The sequence below is a fragment of the Acanthochromis polyacanthus genome, chromosome 12, assembly GCF_021347895.1.
Source record: "Acanthochromis polyacanthus isolate Apoly-LR-REF ecotype Palm Island chromosome 12, KAUST_Apoly_ChrSc, whole genome shotgun sequence".
Lineage (NCBI taxonomy): Eukaryota > Metazoa > Chordata > Actinopteri > Pomacentridae > Acanthochromis > Acanthochromis polyacanthus.
This window is the reverse complement of record NC_067124.1, coordinates 35,626,173-35,641,699: the sequence shown is the minus strand read 5'-3', so window position 1 is coordinate 35,641,699 and position 15,527 is coordinate 35,626,173. Positions and strand designations below refer to the sequence as shown.

At 37.7% G+C, this 15,527-nt stretch overlaps 1 protein-coding gene across 1 annotated transcript; it reads left to right on the top strand.

The window, feature by feature from the left end:
* Window positions 1–3,022: 3,022 nt before the first annotated feature.
* ino80c (INO80 complex subunit C) lies at window positions 3,023–9,913 on the top strand. The gene is made up of 5 exons (XM_022192983.2): window positions 3,023–3,307; window positions 7,810–7,938; window positions 8,032–8,143; window positions 8,896–8,963; window positions 9,058–9,913. Exons 1-5 carry the CDS (start codon window positions 3,140–3,142, stop codon window positions 9,187–9,189), a joined length of 609 nt encoding a protein of 202 aa, XP_022048675.2. The 5' UTR covers window positions 3,023–3,139; the 3' UTR covers window positions 9,190–9,913.
* Window positions 9,914–15,527: the final 5,614 nt, after the last annotated feature.

The window sequence follows — 15,527 nt, the reverse complement described above, 5'->3', positions numbered from 1 at the left end:
GCTTTACAGAAACTCTGATTTCCAGCGATAACTCCTGCATCTGTTTGTTTTTCACAGCTAGATTGTGAAAATAGTTCAGTCTGAAGTAATTTTAGGAAGACGACCACTGCAGCCCTGATCAGGACTGCTATGGCTCCTTCTATACCTCCAGATTACTGCTGACACTGTGTTTCCACTGATTTTTAGTTGATCACTGATCTTCTTGGATCCCTTTTCAGCTTTGTGAAGCCTCACAATCACATTATTGAGCTCCTCTGGAAATTCCATTCCACGTAAAGCCATGATGCAAACATGCAGACAGACACAGTTAATAGGTCCAAAACTGATGAAGTTCCGCTGTTCACATCTCATTTTATAACCATGTTCACGCAGTTAAGCTGATTGGAAATCACAGGTGGACTCAGTTTAGTTTTAGTGATCACAGCTGGATTCAGTTTTGCTGCGCTGATTTTTTACTTTGGGGCCTGATTTTTCCAATACGGTCTTTCTAAAGCATTTATTTGTGATTGTTCATATGATAAAGCACTCTGCTGATCAGCTTCGAAGTAATGCAGTTATTCAGAGGTGATTCAATTTTCAGTCTTTACATTTAAGGGATTTTGCACAGCGGTTATCATTTTTATCCTGCAGTATTATAGATATAAAAGTTCTCATAAATGATTATTAGAATGGGGTAAAAAAGAAAAGATAATTTAGCCTATTTTTCTGTTACATTTCTCTAGCCTTCCATGCTGCTGCTTTGCTACTGGATTTATGGTGACCTGCATGGCCGGTAATCTTCCCGGACAGCCTGCATTTAGGTTTCCATACATTATTTGTATAATGTGAGAGAAAATAGCAGCACAGCATCTGTAAACTGTGGACAGCAAGCCGTAGCAGGGTGAATCCTTTTCACAGTAATGCAAGTTGAGAAGGCGTGAATTACATATTTACACTGACTGACCTCCACACAGCTCACAAAACAAGACGAGGCTCTGCAGGTTCTTTGGAAAGCGAGTAAATAATGAATAACTGGATTTTAGATGGAAGTCATGCAGCTTTGCTTGTTTTTATTGTTCTTATTTTTCTAGTGCAACCTCAACAACAAGGAGAATAGAGGCAAAACAGCTACATTCTGTAAATTCTGATAGAACGCAACTACAGATTCTTTAGCAAAAAAAAAAATCCTGAATATACTTCAATATAATGAGAAATATTGCTTTTAGAAATATCAAAACATGTCTGGAGCTGAAGTAAAACTAAGAGGAGAGTGTGAAGAAGAAAACAGGCTCCTGAAGTATTTCCTTAACCCTCCTGTTGTCCTCATTTATGGTCACCAAAAATGTTGTTTCCTTGTATGAGAAAAATCCAAGCCTTCAGTAAGAAAAGTCCAATAATTCCTTAATTTAGTTTTTTTAAAAAATCATTCAAATTTGGCAAGAAAATTCTTGTCAATATTTTTTATCCAAAATGAGTAAACATCTTCCAAAAAAACCTTTAAAATATCTAAAGTGATTTTTATATGTATATATATATATATATATATATATATATATATATATATATATACATACATACATATCAGTTAAACTTCTGTTTTGTTTAAGAACATTCACAAAAAAAAAAATAAAATCCAGCAAATTTTGCTGGAATTTGTTTGACTTTATTGTGAATGTTCTTAAACATTTTTAACATTTCTTTTTTTCCCCACCAAAAATGTTCAAAGAAAAACTGATGCTACATACAGTTTTTGAGGAGTAAGTACAAACTTCACATAAGAATGTTTTTTACCACGATTTGAACTGTGAACATATGTATGTATATATATATATATATACACACACACACACACACACACACACACACACACACACACACATATATATATATATATATATATATATATATATATATATATATTTTTTTTTTTTCCCCCGTATTTTGAAACAAAAAAGAAGCCAATTTTGACTTGCAGGAACAACACGAGGGTCAAGTTGAGAAGTTAGTGGCTCAACAAAGAGCTGAAATATTAAAGTGCAATGCTAAAAACTCACTGATCACTGTGCAGCTTCATTATTTGGGCCCAATGAAAATATGCCTAAAACAAGTGTCATTAAAATGAATGTTCATCCAGTAATATGATTTCTGAGTCAACGTCTGCACAGTTTGCCTCCAGCTTTGTGTGTGCAGAATTTCCCAATAAACACAAGGTGGCAGCATTATCCCACTGACAGGATTTATGTCCTGTAAAACTGAGTTCCTCAACTGTATCAATACTGACATCAGCTTTAATAAACCAACTCCATAACAAGATGGAAGTCAAAAGAGTTGAGATATCTGCTCTCCTTCGTGCTGGCCACAACAAGTCTGACATAGCCAAACAGCTGAACATCAGCCGGATGACCATCCACAGAGTCGCGGAGAGGCTCAAGAATGGTGAAGACCTGAAAGATCTGTTTAGCTGTTTGGCTATGTCAGACTTGTTGTGGCCAGCACGAAGGACAGCAGATATCTCAACTCTTTGACTTCCATCTTGATACAACTTCACCGGAGAACAAATTTGTATCAATGACACCTGCCTATAAGGTAGAATCTTAATTTTGTTTAATGGAATTTTTCTCTCCGACATGTAAACGTCTCTAAAGATCGTGAAACCGTGTAACAGAACTTTTTCAAAGCCCGGTGTTTCTTTTTTTCTGTTTCTTCTTCATCTTTTAATCAAAATGCACTTACGCAGTGTCCCATTTTGCCGGTAGTGTATGTTCTCAGGACATATTTTACTTGAAACAGTAAATAATTCAGTGGGCCTTTTTAATTTTTTTTTCATTTATATATTTTAGTGATTATGTTAATTTTTATGTCGTCCTGTCAAGTTGATTATTCGAGAGTCTTAATTTTAAGGAAAGGTTTTATGATGTTCCTTTATTTTTAATGTTTGCTGATTTTACATGAAAAGTGTCTTTGAGTGTTCTAAAAAGCGTTATACAAATAAAATGTATTATTATCATATTATTAAATAGAATTTAACAAAAATACAACCGGAAGTAAATCCGTTCTCCGTCCGGGTCACAAGCTGTTTACAACGATGGTGGCGGACGGCTAATGCTAACCACAGAAGGAGAAAGCGGTTGTATGTTTCTTTACTAACATTTCGCTACAAATGGCTTCTCAAATCCCCATTACCGTCAGGACCCAGCCGACGGCCGCCACCTCCGCCGCTCTCCGGGGGAAGAAACGTCCCGGTAGTCCGGCGGTGACCGGGGCTCCACAGGCCACCGGGAGCAACAAGAAGAAGAAGCCTGCAGTGACAACGACAACCCAGACCCAGGTGAAGTCTGAACTGAACCACACGCTGCCAAGTTAGAGAAACATTACTGTGACTAATTATTTTACAGCGCTCTAGTTGTGTTGCTTTATAACTTCCCACTCTTTGTGGTGAACGAAGCGAGATTATTGCGTTATTAGCAGGTATGTTGAGCCTGGTGTGTCTCTATTTTAACCTGTTAGATCACCATGGTAACTGATGCTGCACAGCTGGCAGCTAATTTGGAGAATGTTTTGTTCAGAGATTGGGTTTCATATGGTGGAAATCTATATTTAGCCAGTTTTGTGGACGTTACAAACTTCAGTGAACACAATAAAAGTTGTTAAGACACGCGGTCGTTTATTTCTGCTGGTCCTTAAGCCCTCAGACAACAAGTTGACCTTCCAACTTTGGGTTATTTCATCTGAAATTATCAGAGGCTGCTCGACCATTTCTGATTTGCTAGAATCTTTTCTTTTAATCTATATATTTTAAGCTAATGATATTTAAAGATGCCTATGTGAAATCGTACTATTTTGTGAAATGTTTGACAACTATATCTCAGGATCTGTTAAAGATAAAAGCCTGAAAATGACTTTATTTTCATTTTCATGATCAAGTATTTCATATTAATGAGTATTCCATATGTTTTACTTTGTAATATTGGAACATGCAGCCACATATGCTTCAGAAAAAAATCATTAGCTGAGTCATTCCATGTCAATTCAACAAATGCTTGTTGCACCACTTTCTCAGATCCTCCCAAAATTTTTTTTGGGCTTTATTTGGGTAATTTTATGAACAAATGCAAAGTATTATGGTTATAAACATACAGTATAAGCAGTAATGATCTAATCTAATACCCATAGTCAGTCCAAACTTAATCCTCGCCTATGATTTTAGGGTTTTAAACTACTAAAAAAAGCAATTTATACTCCTTTTACATGGTCAGAATTTTTTCCCCTTCCAAAACTTTTACCCTTCTGGTGAGAAAAGTATAGAAATGAATGAAAATAAAAAAATACTGGACTGTGGAATTTCCCAAAATATCCTTATTATTTCATGGGCGACTTTATTTTGGGTTTTTCATGCCTCTATTTTAGGACTTATTCTTGTGAAAAGACATTGAAAGAATGAATTTTCTTCTTTACTAATGAAAGTTGCATAAGGTAAAAGTTTTAAAACATTAAAATAAAGCTTATTTATTGATTTATAGGCTGTTGAACTCAGGTGTAGACCCAAAATAGCCTAACTTTAGGCATTAAAAAGTGCATGTGGGATACATGGTACGCGGTTCAAATTTTTTTTGGAGGAACTAGTATGTGTGAAGTATGTGTGAACTTACTTTCATATTTGTTTCTTGTGCCAAAGATGAGCAACTGCTGAATCAATTTACTATACATTTTGATCCTCGTTTTTGTTTTTAGGAACCATTTACATGACCAACTAAAGATGAAAGATGAATCTGAAGCATCAGCATCATAGTATAAGTTACAAAGGGCATATCTGAAGTTAATTATTATATAGACATTGTTTTTTCTTTCATACAGTAACTGAATAAGAAGAAATGGCATCACTCCCAGACTGCATTCTCAGGACAGCCTCGGTATCGTATTTGACTTATCAGCTGAATTTGAAGATTTGCAAGTGAAATTCATGCACCCAAAAGGTCCCAGCAAGAAGTTCACATGGCCTAGAAAGGATGACGTAGTGTGGGTGCCTACAGCCCACATCCTCTGTCCAATCACTGCTCCTTCAACACGCCGTGGTGGACAGTACCACATATCTGGTGCAGATGATGGCCTGATTTCAGAGAAATTCAAGCAGTTCAAAGGACAGAAATAGTGGTGTGATAAGTTGGGGACAAATTACATGTTTTACATGGGACCTAAGGCAATATAACTCATTTTAACTGCAATATATTAGTTAGAATTCCTAAAAAAACGCCTATAAAACATAGTGCATTTCTTGGTTAAATTGGCCATGAAGGATTCAAGAAACAATGTTGATACTTCAGATATCAATTATTCGGATGTTTATTGTTATACAGACAAAGTTTCATGTTTCTACTCCATGTCCCACATTGGTTTCTGTGCCAATATATGTATGGTGTTTTTCAGTCTGTTTCATAAATAGGCATCGTTTTGAGGTCTATGGAGACTAGCTAGCTCTTGGATATTTTTAGGTTAGAGAGAACTTTTAAGGTACTTTGAGATTTTTATAACATATGAACCTTGTTACTTATTAAAATTTGTGAAAAAAATGCCTAAATTCTTGAAAAATGCCATTTTCGCCAAATTTTTAAATTGCCCTGTACCACAGAGAAATGGGTATATTCATTCCAAATTTTTTTTCCTGCTCTATTGTTAAGGTGTTTGAACCCTTCAGATCACTTGTAAGTCTATATCATCAGTCAGTTCCCAGTATTATCTTCCTAAATCAAGCCTTTCTACCTAACATATCAATTTCCGAGTGGAAAAATAGGGATTTAAATATTTTATAACTTAGCAAATAGCAATCATATGATGTTAAAACTTTGCAAGTAATCTATTCTTATGTTGGGATAGTTAAAAAAAAGTTTGGAGATGATCAGAGGAGGTCATGCAACAAAATTTCCTCAGATTTGTTGAAATGAGATGGAATGACTCAGCTGACTTCTGCATGATCATTTTTTGTTAATGTGTCCTCATAGATGAGACTTTTCATGTTGGCTTAAAGTTTTGTCATATTTCAACTCACCCATAAGCAGATATTATTTGACCAGTTTATCCAATATTCAGAATCAATGAAGTGATGAGAAATAACAGTGAAAATTTCAGACTTTATCTTTATTTGTTCCTGAGATATTGAGTTTCCCTTCGGGGATTGATAAAGTCATTGTATTGTATTGTGTATCGTTATTCAAACATAGCCTCAAATTTCTATGCACAAAAAAATGTGTGGAAACAGGTCAAAGGGGCATTATTAAAAATCTTGGAAAGTTTTTGATATATCAATAAAAATATATTTAAATTAATGTGAGGAAAAGGGGCACAATATGGGACTGTTTGAAGCTGTGCAGTTGCAACATGCTAACTGTTTGTGCTGCACTTCAGTATCATGCTGAAATAAATGAAGGAAATCTTTCATGTAAGACATGACAATTATTAGAAATCTGAAGTTTCCAAGGGTGTAAATACATGAATCAATCTCTAGATAGGTTTAACAAACCATCTCTTTACTGTAATTTGCTGTTTTGAAACCTTATTGAACTAGTGAACCAAACTTTATTTGTTTTACAAACAGGAAACCTGAAAAACGTTCCTGATAGAATCTCCTCTGAAGGAGTTTAGTTTGCATAATCAGAACAGATGCTGCAGCGCCTTTTGATCAATAACATCTGTATTTTCACTAATTCCCATCTGTCCAATCTGCCTGTAAATATTTTAATTATTCATTCAGGCGAATGCTATTGCATGGGTGACATTTAATTAACAGTAATGGTTATGCTATTATAGTATTCTAAATGGAGCTGCAATGATTTATTAAGTTAATCTGAAACTATTTTTAAAATCAGTTAATCAGTTTGAGTAGTTTTCTAGGGGCAAAATAGTCTAAATTCATTGATTGCAGCTTCTTAAAACTGAATATTTCATGGTTCCTATCTTCCTCTATGACAGTAAACAGAGTTTCTTTGGGCTGTAAAAAAGACATTTGTCATCTTAGACTTTGAGAAACAGTGAGCTACATTTTTCACCATTTTCTGACATTTTAAAGAAAAAAAAATGGTAGCTTAATCGACAGTGAAAATGATCATGAGCTGCATTCAAAATGAGAACGTATGGCATTACGACTGGACAAATAACAGCACATGGGGATGAGAGACGTGCAGAGCAGCAGCCTAAAAACACAAATAAGCAGTATAGCACAAATACACAGTAGAGCTGCACAATATTGGAAAACAGTTGCCATTTTGTTTTTCTGTGTTATGAAAAAAATGCAGTAATTTTCACTCTGTCATTGAAATAAAGTCAAAATAGAAACCTGAAGTCTGAATAAATGATGTTCTATTAGATGGACTTGTCTTTTCGTTTAGTCATGGGAAATGAGAACTGCGTGACTTTTCTGTTTGTACTAAGCAGCAAAACAAGTTGTTACATGATGTGTTAAAGTTCACATTGCAGTTTTTTTAAACATGACTGTTGTGTACATCATAATTTCAATGTTGAAACGATGGACTGTGCAGCTCCACTGTACGGTGTGCAAAACAGCAGTGAATACAAACACTTATAATATGTGTAATATGCAATCTTGGTGATAAAAACAGATTATGACATTGCCAATTAGTGCTTTACATGTGTTTTTTTGTATAAAAGGTTTAAAATGTTCATAAATATGCGACCAAATAATACGTGACAACCCAGTGTGAATGTAAACTATCATGTAAGCCATAAGATCTTCAAATTTCGTGTTACTTTGTATATACAGTATGTCAACTTTGGCCTATGTAGCTTAAACTGCCTGTGCTTTCTGTATGTCTGAATTAGGTGTTTCATCAAGTAGCAGCAGTGGAGATGGTGGCTGAGGTGAAGCCAGTGGGATCAGCTGACAGCGGCCCGAACACCACCACAGAGTCCACCGTGAAGCCTCCCCCATTCAAAGACCACACATTCATGGTGAGAGTCTGCTTCCTGCCTGCATTTATCTGCTTCTGTTGCTTCTCCCTCCGTTTTCATTCTCTCCGTTTTCCCCTCGCTGAATCTTGGCAGCACTCTGGGATTGGTGGAGCAGCAGCAGGCAAAAAGAACAGGACCTGGAAGAATCTCAAACAGATTCTGGCTCTGGAGCGGACTTTACCCTGGAAGCTCAATGATCCCAACTGTGAGTTTCTGTAGCTTCTGACTCGACACACGTGCATTTGTTAGCTCCAAATATTCAAGCCTTATTTCTGTATTCAGGATTCTACCATGTTCATGTCAACAACGTTTATGATTTTGTTCTTTCTTTGTCTCCGGACAACATCAAATATTTCCATTAAAGAAGAATTACTGTTTGCTCAAAAAGTCCATTTCCTGAAGACTTCTTTCTGTTCTTTTTTTTTTAGTTTTACAGACCACAGAAAAGTCATATAATCATTTTTGTATTGTTTCAGTAAAAAACAAATGCAAAAATTTCTGACTCGTATACCAGTATCTGGGCTGCACAGTGGCTTGTTGGTTAGCACCTTGCAGCTAGAAGATCTCTGGTTCACGTCCCGGCCACTCCCTGTGCTTATGTGGGTTTTTCAGTGGGTGCTCCGGCCTCCTCCCACAGTCCAATAACATCCATCCATACATTAGTTATACACCGCTTAATTCTCATTAGGGTCGTGGGGGAGCTGGAGTCTATCCCAGCTGACTTGGAGCGAAGGCAGGAAACACCGTGGACAGGTCATCAGTCTATCACAGGGCTGCATATAGAGGTGCCTGCCTTCACCCCGAGTCAGCTGGGATAGACTCCAGCCCTTAGTGAGGATTATGTGGTGTATAGATAGTGGATGGATATACCAATATTTGTCAAAAATAACTGTAATCTGATTCTTTTTTGTATTTTGTTCAGCCTTAGTTAAATTCCTGACTTTTCTGAGTTTACAGACTACAGCATTGATGCTCCTCCCTCCCTGAAACCAGCCAAGAAGTACTCAGACATCTCTGGATTGCCTGTGAGTAAAAAAATGCGCTAGAACGAATGCTGCATTACTTCAGCTAAGTCTTGTATCAAGCTCACAGTGAATAATCCGTCTCGTCTTTCCTCAGGCCAACTACACAGACCCTCAGACGAAGCTACGCTTCACATCTTCTGAGGAGTTCTCTTACATCCGTCTCCTCCCCACCGATGTTGTTACCGGCTACCTGGCCCTTCGCAAGGCAACATGCATCGTACCCTGACAGCTCAGTGAGGGCTGGAAACCTGAAAAACACCAGAACTGAACTCATGTCAGTGCAGGAGGCTGCCGGGTCGACCGGGACGGAGCCGAGAGAAAACTGCTGGAGCTCAAATGCTGCTAAACATTGGCTGTGCTGTTACTGAACCCCAAGCAGTTTCTTGGTGATTTTACTCACTGTGGACTCATTTTTCACTCCAATATAAAGTCCTGCACGTCTATGGAAGCAACATAACCACGGCTAAAAGAAGATCTCAGAAATGTGTTTCATGCAGTATAAAGATTTAATATCATAAATTAAAAAGTTTCATTTTTTGGGATTATTTATGTAACAAAAACGTAAAAATAAGAAATCAATTTGTACACCATATGTCTAGGTACCCAGAAGTGTTACAGATACTGGAAAATAAATGTGACTCTACATACCACTAATATTTCACTATTTACATTTTTTTTCTTTTAATCTGTAAACACATTTTGCTGCCCCATAGTTTTCGTCACGTAACTGTCGGCTGCAGCGAAGTCATAAGTGTGCACAGTTAGTAAAAATAAAATGTGAGCAAAAACACCCAGAAAATGCTCAGAAGCTTAAGATGCTAAATGTGTAAAATATCTGTTTGTCATTGCAGAACTTAACTGATATTGTGGAGGAGAAATGTTGCTGTTGGAAGGAATCTGTTGATTTTTCTTTGATTAATGTGCCTATTAAAGTAGTTTGTATTTTGCAATGAAGTCTCTTTTTTTCCATCCGTGCTTACTTTTGATTTTTTTTCGGGCTTTTTGTTCAAATGTACATTTTCTGTTTTGCTCATATGGTAAACTGCAATCACGTGTTACATATTAATATACAGTTGTGCTCATATGTTCTGGCAAAATCTGTGAAATACTGTCCACTTTTTAGAAACTATGTTTGATCATGGAAAAACTTCTCTTTCATTTAGCGTTAGTGGTCCGACAAAGTTATTTATTGTAATGCAACTGTATTTACTCTGTTCATTCATGTATTCATTAACACGAAAATTGCCATTTACCTTTAGCTTTGATGAAAGAATGGTACAAATTCTGCCAGGGTATGTAAACTTATGAACACAACTCGAGAAGAAGCTGCAGCCAAAATATCTACACCTACTAATGTCCTCAGTTCAGCTCTTTTGTTACATAGAGTAGTACGCAAATATGTAAACTTTGCACACGACCAGTCAAAACTTTGGACACACCTTCTCATTCAGTGGTTTTTATTTAATTACTTCATACATTGTAGATTAATACTTAAGACATCAAAACTAAAAGGATACATGTGGAAATATGCTGTAAACTAAAAAGTGTTAATGTTAAGTAGTAATCTACAATGCAGAAAAATGTACAAATAAATAAAAAGCATTGAATGAGAAGGCGCATTGAAAGTTCTTTTTTAGAATACTGTCTATAGACAGGCTTTCACTTTCACATGTGTCATATGGAAATGTTACATTGATTCTATCTGGTTTTAATTCCACAAATACATTTTATGTACAATTTCCCATCTAAAATATGGGAAAAAAACATCTCTAAATCACACAAAGCACCCACTGTCTTTGTTTTTTTTTTATTTCAGGGTGTTATTCACAAAACAGACAAAAGAGGTTTGATGTATTTTTCATGCAAATATACTGAACAAAAAATAAAAATGCAGACTGCTAAAAAAAATCAATTATCTATTAAAGATAAACGTGACTAAAGTGTGGATTAAGTCAGTGATCATAAATTGATGAGTGTTTTAAAAACTTTTCATGCACGGTTTGTCAAATTTAACAGTTTTCTGACCACAACAACATTTACATCTTTGATTCAGTATCTTAAGAAACTGAATAGAATTGAATAAATGTACCGGTAAATATGACATCAGGCCTGAGCTCTTAGAGGCTGCTGCTTTAACGTTGAACCATCTATTGACTCTGCAACAGTCTAATAAACCTCTTCCTTTTGTTTGCACAGGCTCTGAGTACACATCGCTCAGTAGGTTTCTTTGTTTCCACAAATCCTTCAGTCTTTAAGAGCAACGCAAATAATGAGCCAAATGTTTCCATTAAAGGATAATAAGGTAATGTATGAACAGTGAAGGATTAGTCTGGTGATGATCTGCGTTTATTTATATTCTTATTAACAACAAATCCGACAGAAATATCACAACCGACACTGAAGTGATCATATTAACAAGAATTATGTGTTTTAATCCTCAAAAGAACTCCATTATTGTCCAAAACTATTTAAAACACATACAGTTGAGCTAAAAAATCTGTCATATTTATGCCAAATTCTGTTAATAGTGACATTACACTTGACCAGCAGGTTACACCTACACACCTACAGGCCTTTGATGGACGTGCTAAACCAAGGTTACTTTATTTCCATCCTATGTCAAGAATGCAAAAAGAGGAGGTGCTCTAGGAAGTAGACGGTTCCAGAGACCCCCGGCCTGATTGATGTCCACGTCTGGACCATGGACCTGCAACACAAGAACATCTGCTCACTGTGGAAGATTATTGAGAGCAGCTTTTTGTGATTTCTATGCAGAACACTATGATGCTTGCTGAGCTGTGAACTATTAAATGACTTAAGAATATGGACTATTGCTGCTGTTTATTATTGTTCTCAGGTTTATTGTTAAATGTATAGAGTGCTACTTATTGTACTTTAAAAGTTGCATTACCGCACAGAACATTTCAGATTATTTTACCACAGATCAAAGGTACAGATTGTTGTTGTTCACTGTGTATTGGGTAGTACTCATTTTGATTTAGACTGATTAGTATACAGAACCCTATGATGTTTGTGGTTTACAGCTGAGAACTAGTTGCTAAAAGTACAGAATATTATCTCTTATTTTAGGTGTGATAATTGTCAGTAAACATTCTTCTTCTTCTTCTTTTCCTTTCAGCTTTTCCCTTCAGGGGTCGCCACAGCGAATCAATTGCCTCCATCTAACCCTGTCTTCTGCATCCTCTTCTCTCACACCAACCACCTTCATGTCCTCTTTAACCACAGCCATAAACCTCCTCTTTGGTCTTCCTCTAGGCCTCCTGCCTGGCAGTGGGAAACTCAGCATCCTTCTACCAATATATTCACTCTCTCTCCTCTGGACATGTCTGAACCATCTCAGTCTGGCCTCTCTGACTTTATCTCCAAAGCCTCTAACATGTGCTGTCCCTCTGATGTACTCATTCCTGATCCTATCCATCCTGGTCACTCCCAAAGAGAACCTCAGCATCTTCAGTTCTGCTACCTCCAGCTCTGCCTCCTGTCTTTTCCTCAGGGACACTGTCTCCAGACCAAACAACACGGCTGGTCTCACCATAGTTTTGTAAACATTTCCTTTCATTTTAGCTGAAACTCTTCTATCACACATCACACCTGACACTTTTCTCCAGTCGTTCCAGCCTGCCTGTACACACTTCTTCACCTCTTTTCCACACTCTCCATTGCTCTGGACTGTTGACCCTAAGTACTTAAAATCCTCCACCTTCTTGATCTCTTCTCCCTGTAACCTCACTCTTCCACTTGGGTCCCTCTCATTCACACACAGATACTCCGTCTTGCTGCAGCTAACCTTCATTCCTCTCCTTTCCAGGGCAAACCTCCATGCCTCTAGCTTCTCCTCCACCTGTTCCCTGCTCTCACTACAGATCACAATGTCATCTGCAAACATCATAGTCCATGGAGACTCCTGTCTAACCTCGTCTGTCATCCTGTCCATCACCATAGCAAACAAGAAGGGGCTCAGAGCTGATCCCTGATGTAGTCCCACCTCCACCTTTAACTCCTCTGTCACACCTACAGCACACCTCACCACTGTCTTACAGTCCTCATACATGTCCTGCACCACTGTAACATACTTCTCTGCCACTCCAGACTTCCTCATACAAAACCACAGTTCCTCTCTGGGCACCCTGTCATAAGCTTTCTGCAGATCTACAAAGACACAATGCAGCTCCTTCTGACCTTCTCTGTACTTCTCTATCAACATCCTCAAAACAAATATTGCATCTGTTGTACTCTTTCTTGGCATGAAACCATACTGCTGCTCACAGATGTTCACCTCTGCCCTTAGTCTAGCTTCAACTACTCTTTTCCTAGCTTCATCGTGTGGCTCATCAGCTTTATTCCTCTGTAGCTGCCACAACTCTGCACATCTCCCTTGTTCTTAAAGATGGGCACCAGCACACAGTCAGTAAACATTCTAAGAAGTGGAAATTGACAGGGTTGTATATAGTGCTGTTCTTGCACACTATTTGTCACTTAATTGCCCTCAGGATACTGTCGCTGAGCTCACCAGTTTTACATAACAGGCAGATGCTGCAGCTGATGATGCTGTAATTCACATGAACAAGGAAACAAGTCCATCATAATTTGAATGCTAACAGTCCAAAATGAAAAGGTCATATACAGCTTTCCTATTGGGTTAAAGAGCCAAAAAAAAACAAACATGAAAAATACTTTGTAAAAGCGAGAGGTTAGTAGCAGCTTTCACTTTTTTTTTTTTTACAACTTTTCGGTGCCCCCCCCCAAATATCTGTTGTACCCCTCTGTGCCCCCCCACTTAAATTATTCTGGATCCGCCCCTGCTGCATAACTCTTGAACATTTGAAATGACATAGCAGCTGCATTTTGTCACAAATTTGAAACAGTTTCAAGGAGTATAAATGATTTTGAACATGTATTTTTAGTGTGGAACTAGACTTTAAACGTCTTGTGAGCAGTCCGGAAGCTGCATTTCCTCAAAAACAGCAGTAATTTAAAGTCATCTGAAAAACTTCGGAGATGCCATTTTTAGTAAAAATGCAAAAAACCACACAGAAATAGTTCAAATTCCTCATTAACATCTCTAACACAGTGTCTTACTCTCTTGTTGTTTATGCCCTTTCCAGTCAGAAGACATCGATTGATCCACTAAAAATCCACTACAAATCAAATTTTGGCATGGCTATGGATGGTTTTGGGCCTAACCATAAATGAGTCACACTGTTGCACTGGACGACATGCTCCAGGAATACAAACATAAGCTATTAGCGTTTCTGCAAATGAGCTCTCTCCTTACTCTGAGTGTTGCTGCTCAGCTCCGGCGCAGCTGATGAAGGCAGTATAGTATATCTGTGAGAGTCGGAGCAGCATTTCCATTCCTGCTGTGGCATCAAAACCTCAACGTAGTGATTAATGAACGGCGTCAGGGCTTTCTACTAGCCAAGCACACGACTCAACAGAGTGTGTCTGTGTGTGCAAGCACCTCTGCTGCGTTTCCGGCCCAGAAACTACACACTAGTAGGTTGTCTTTAGATTGGAGTACAGCGTAAGGCAGGCTTATAGAACTAATGTTATTACAGACAGCAAAAGTATGATATAAAGCTGTTTGTGCACGACTTATATGAGCATCTAAATGTGAATATTTAGGGCATATGTGCATATAATTGGGCCTAAGGAGTCAAAAAAGAGATAAAAATACAAAGTGCAATGCGGTATTTGGGCTGTTTTGCACTCAGGGCTGCAAATCTTGACACCTTTTCTGTCTTTGCAGTCGCGTTTAATCTCCACCTGGGAGCGCCAGAGCTCTGCTTATTCTGCCATCCAGCACTGCTGTTGGAGTCCCACAGTGAGTCAGTAAGGTCACAGCAGTGTGCCCATTTCTGAGCTCGGATTTATTAACCGCTGCAGGAGGATTTACCCACTGACAGCTCCGACGGTCTCCAGTACATCAGCAGAGGCAGGTTAAAAGCTAAAGCTCAAGGGTAATGACTAATATAATTCAATATAATAAATGTGACTGTTACAGTTTAGCTGGCAGCAAAGCATATAGAAGCTATAATAAAAACACAAGCACACCAATTGAAACAATCATCGCTAATTTTCATGTGGACGTGGGAAGAAGCAATTTACAGCTCAATCATATAATAACCATCATTAGGAAATTGATTGTGATGTGCAGAAAAAAAAAAGCTAAAAAAAAAAAAGCTCTTCTGACTTCGATGGAGGATTCGGCACCTGCTGCATTGAACAAGATGTGTGTCTGGAGTAAACTCACACCAACTTAGCCGGAATCAATGATTGACTCCTCCGTCGATTTTTGTTTTCTGCTGAAAGTTTGTGATACACTGCGGAGACACGGTGAACTGAGGTTGCACTAGAACTCATTTACGTCCAGTCTGTTAGATTTCAGTGGCGGTGGAGATGCTATCTCCGTAAAAATGGTGTTTATCCCACATCTCAGTACGTGCAATTTTCTCAGGGCTGCTTTTCATTCTGTCTACGGTCTATAAAATGCCTGTAGAGCAACAAATGCATCATCAAAAATGAGAAATTGAACTTATACAC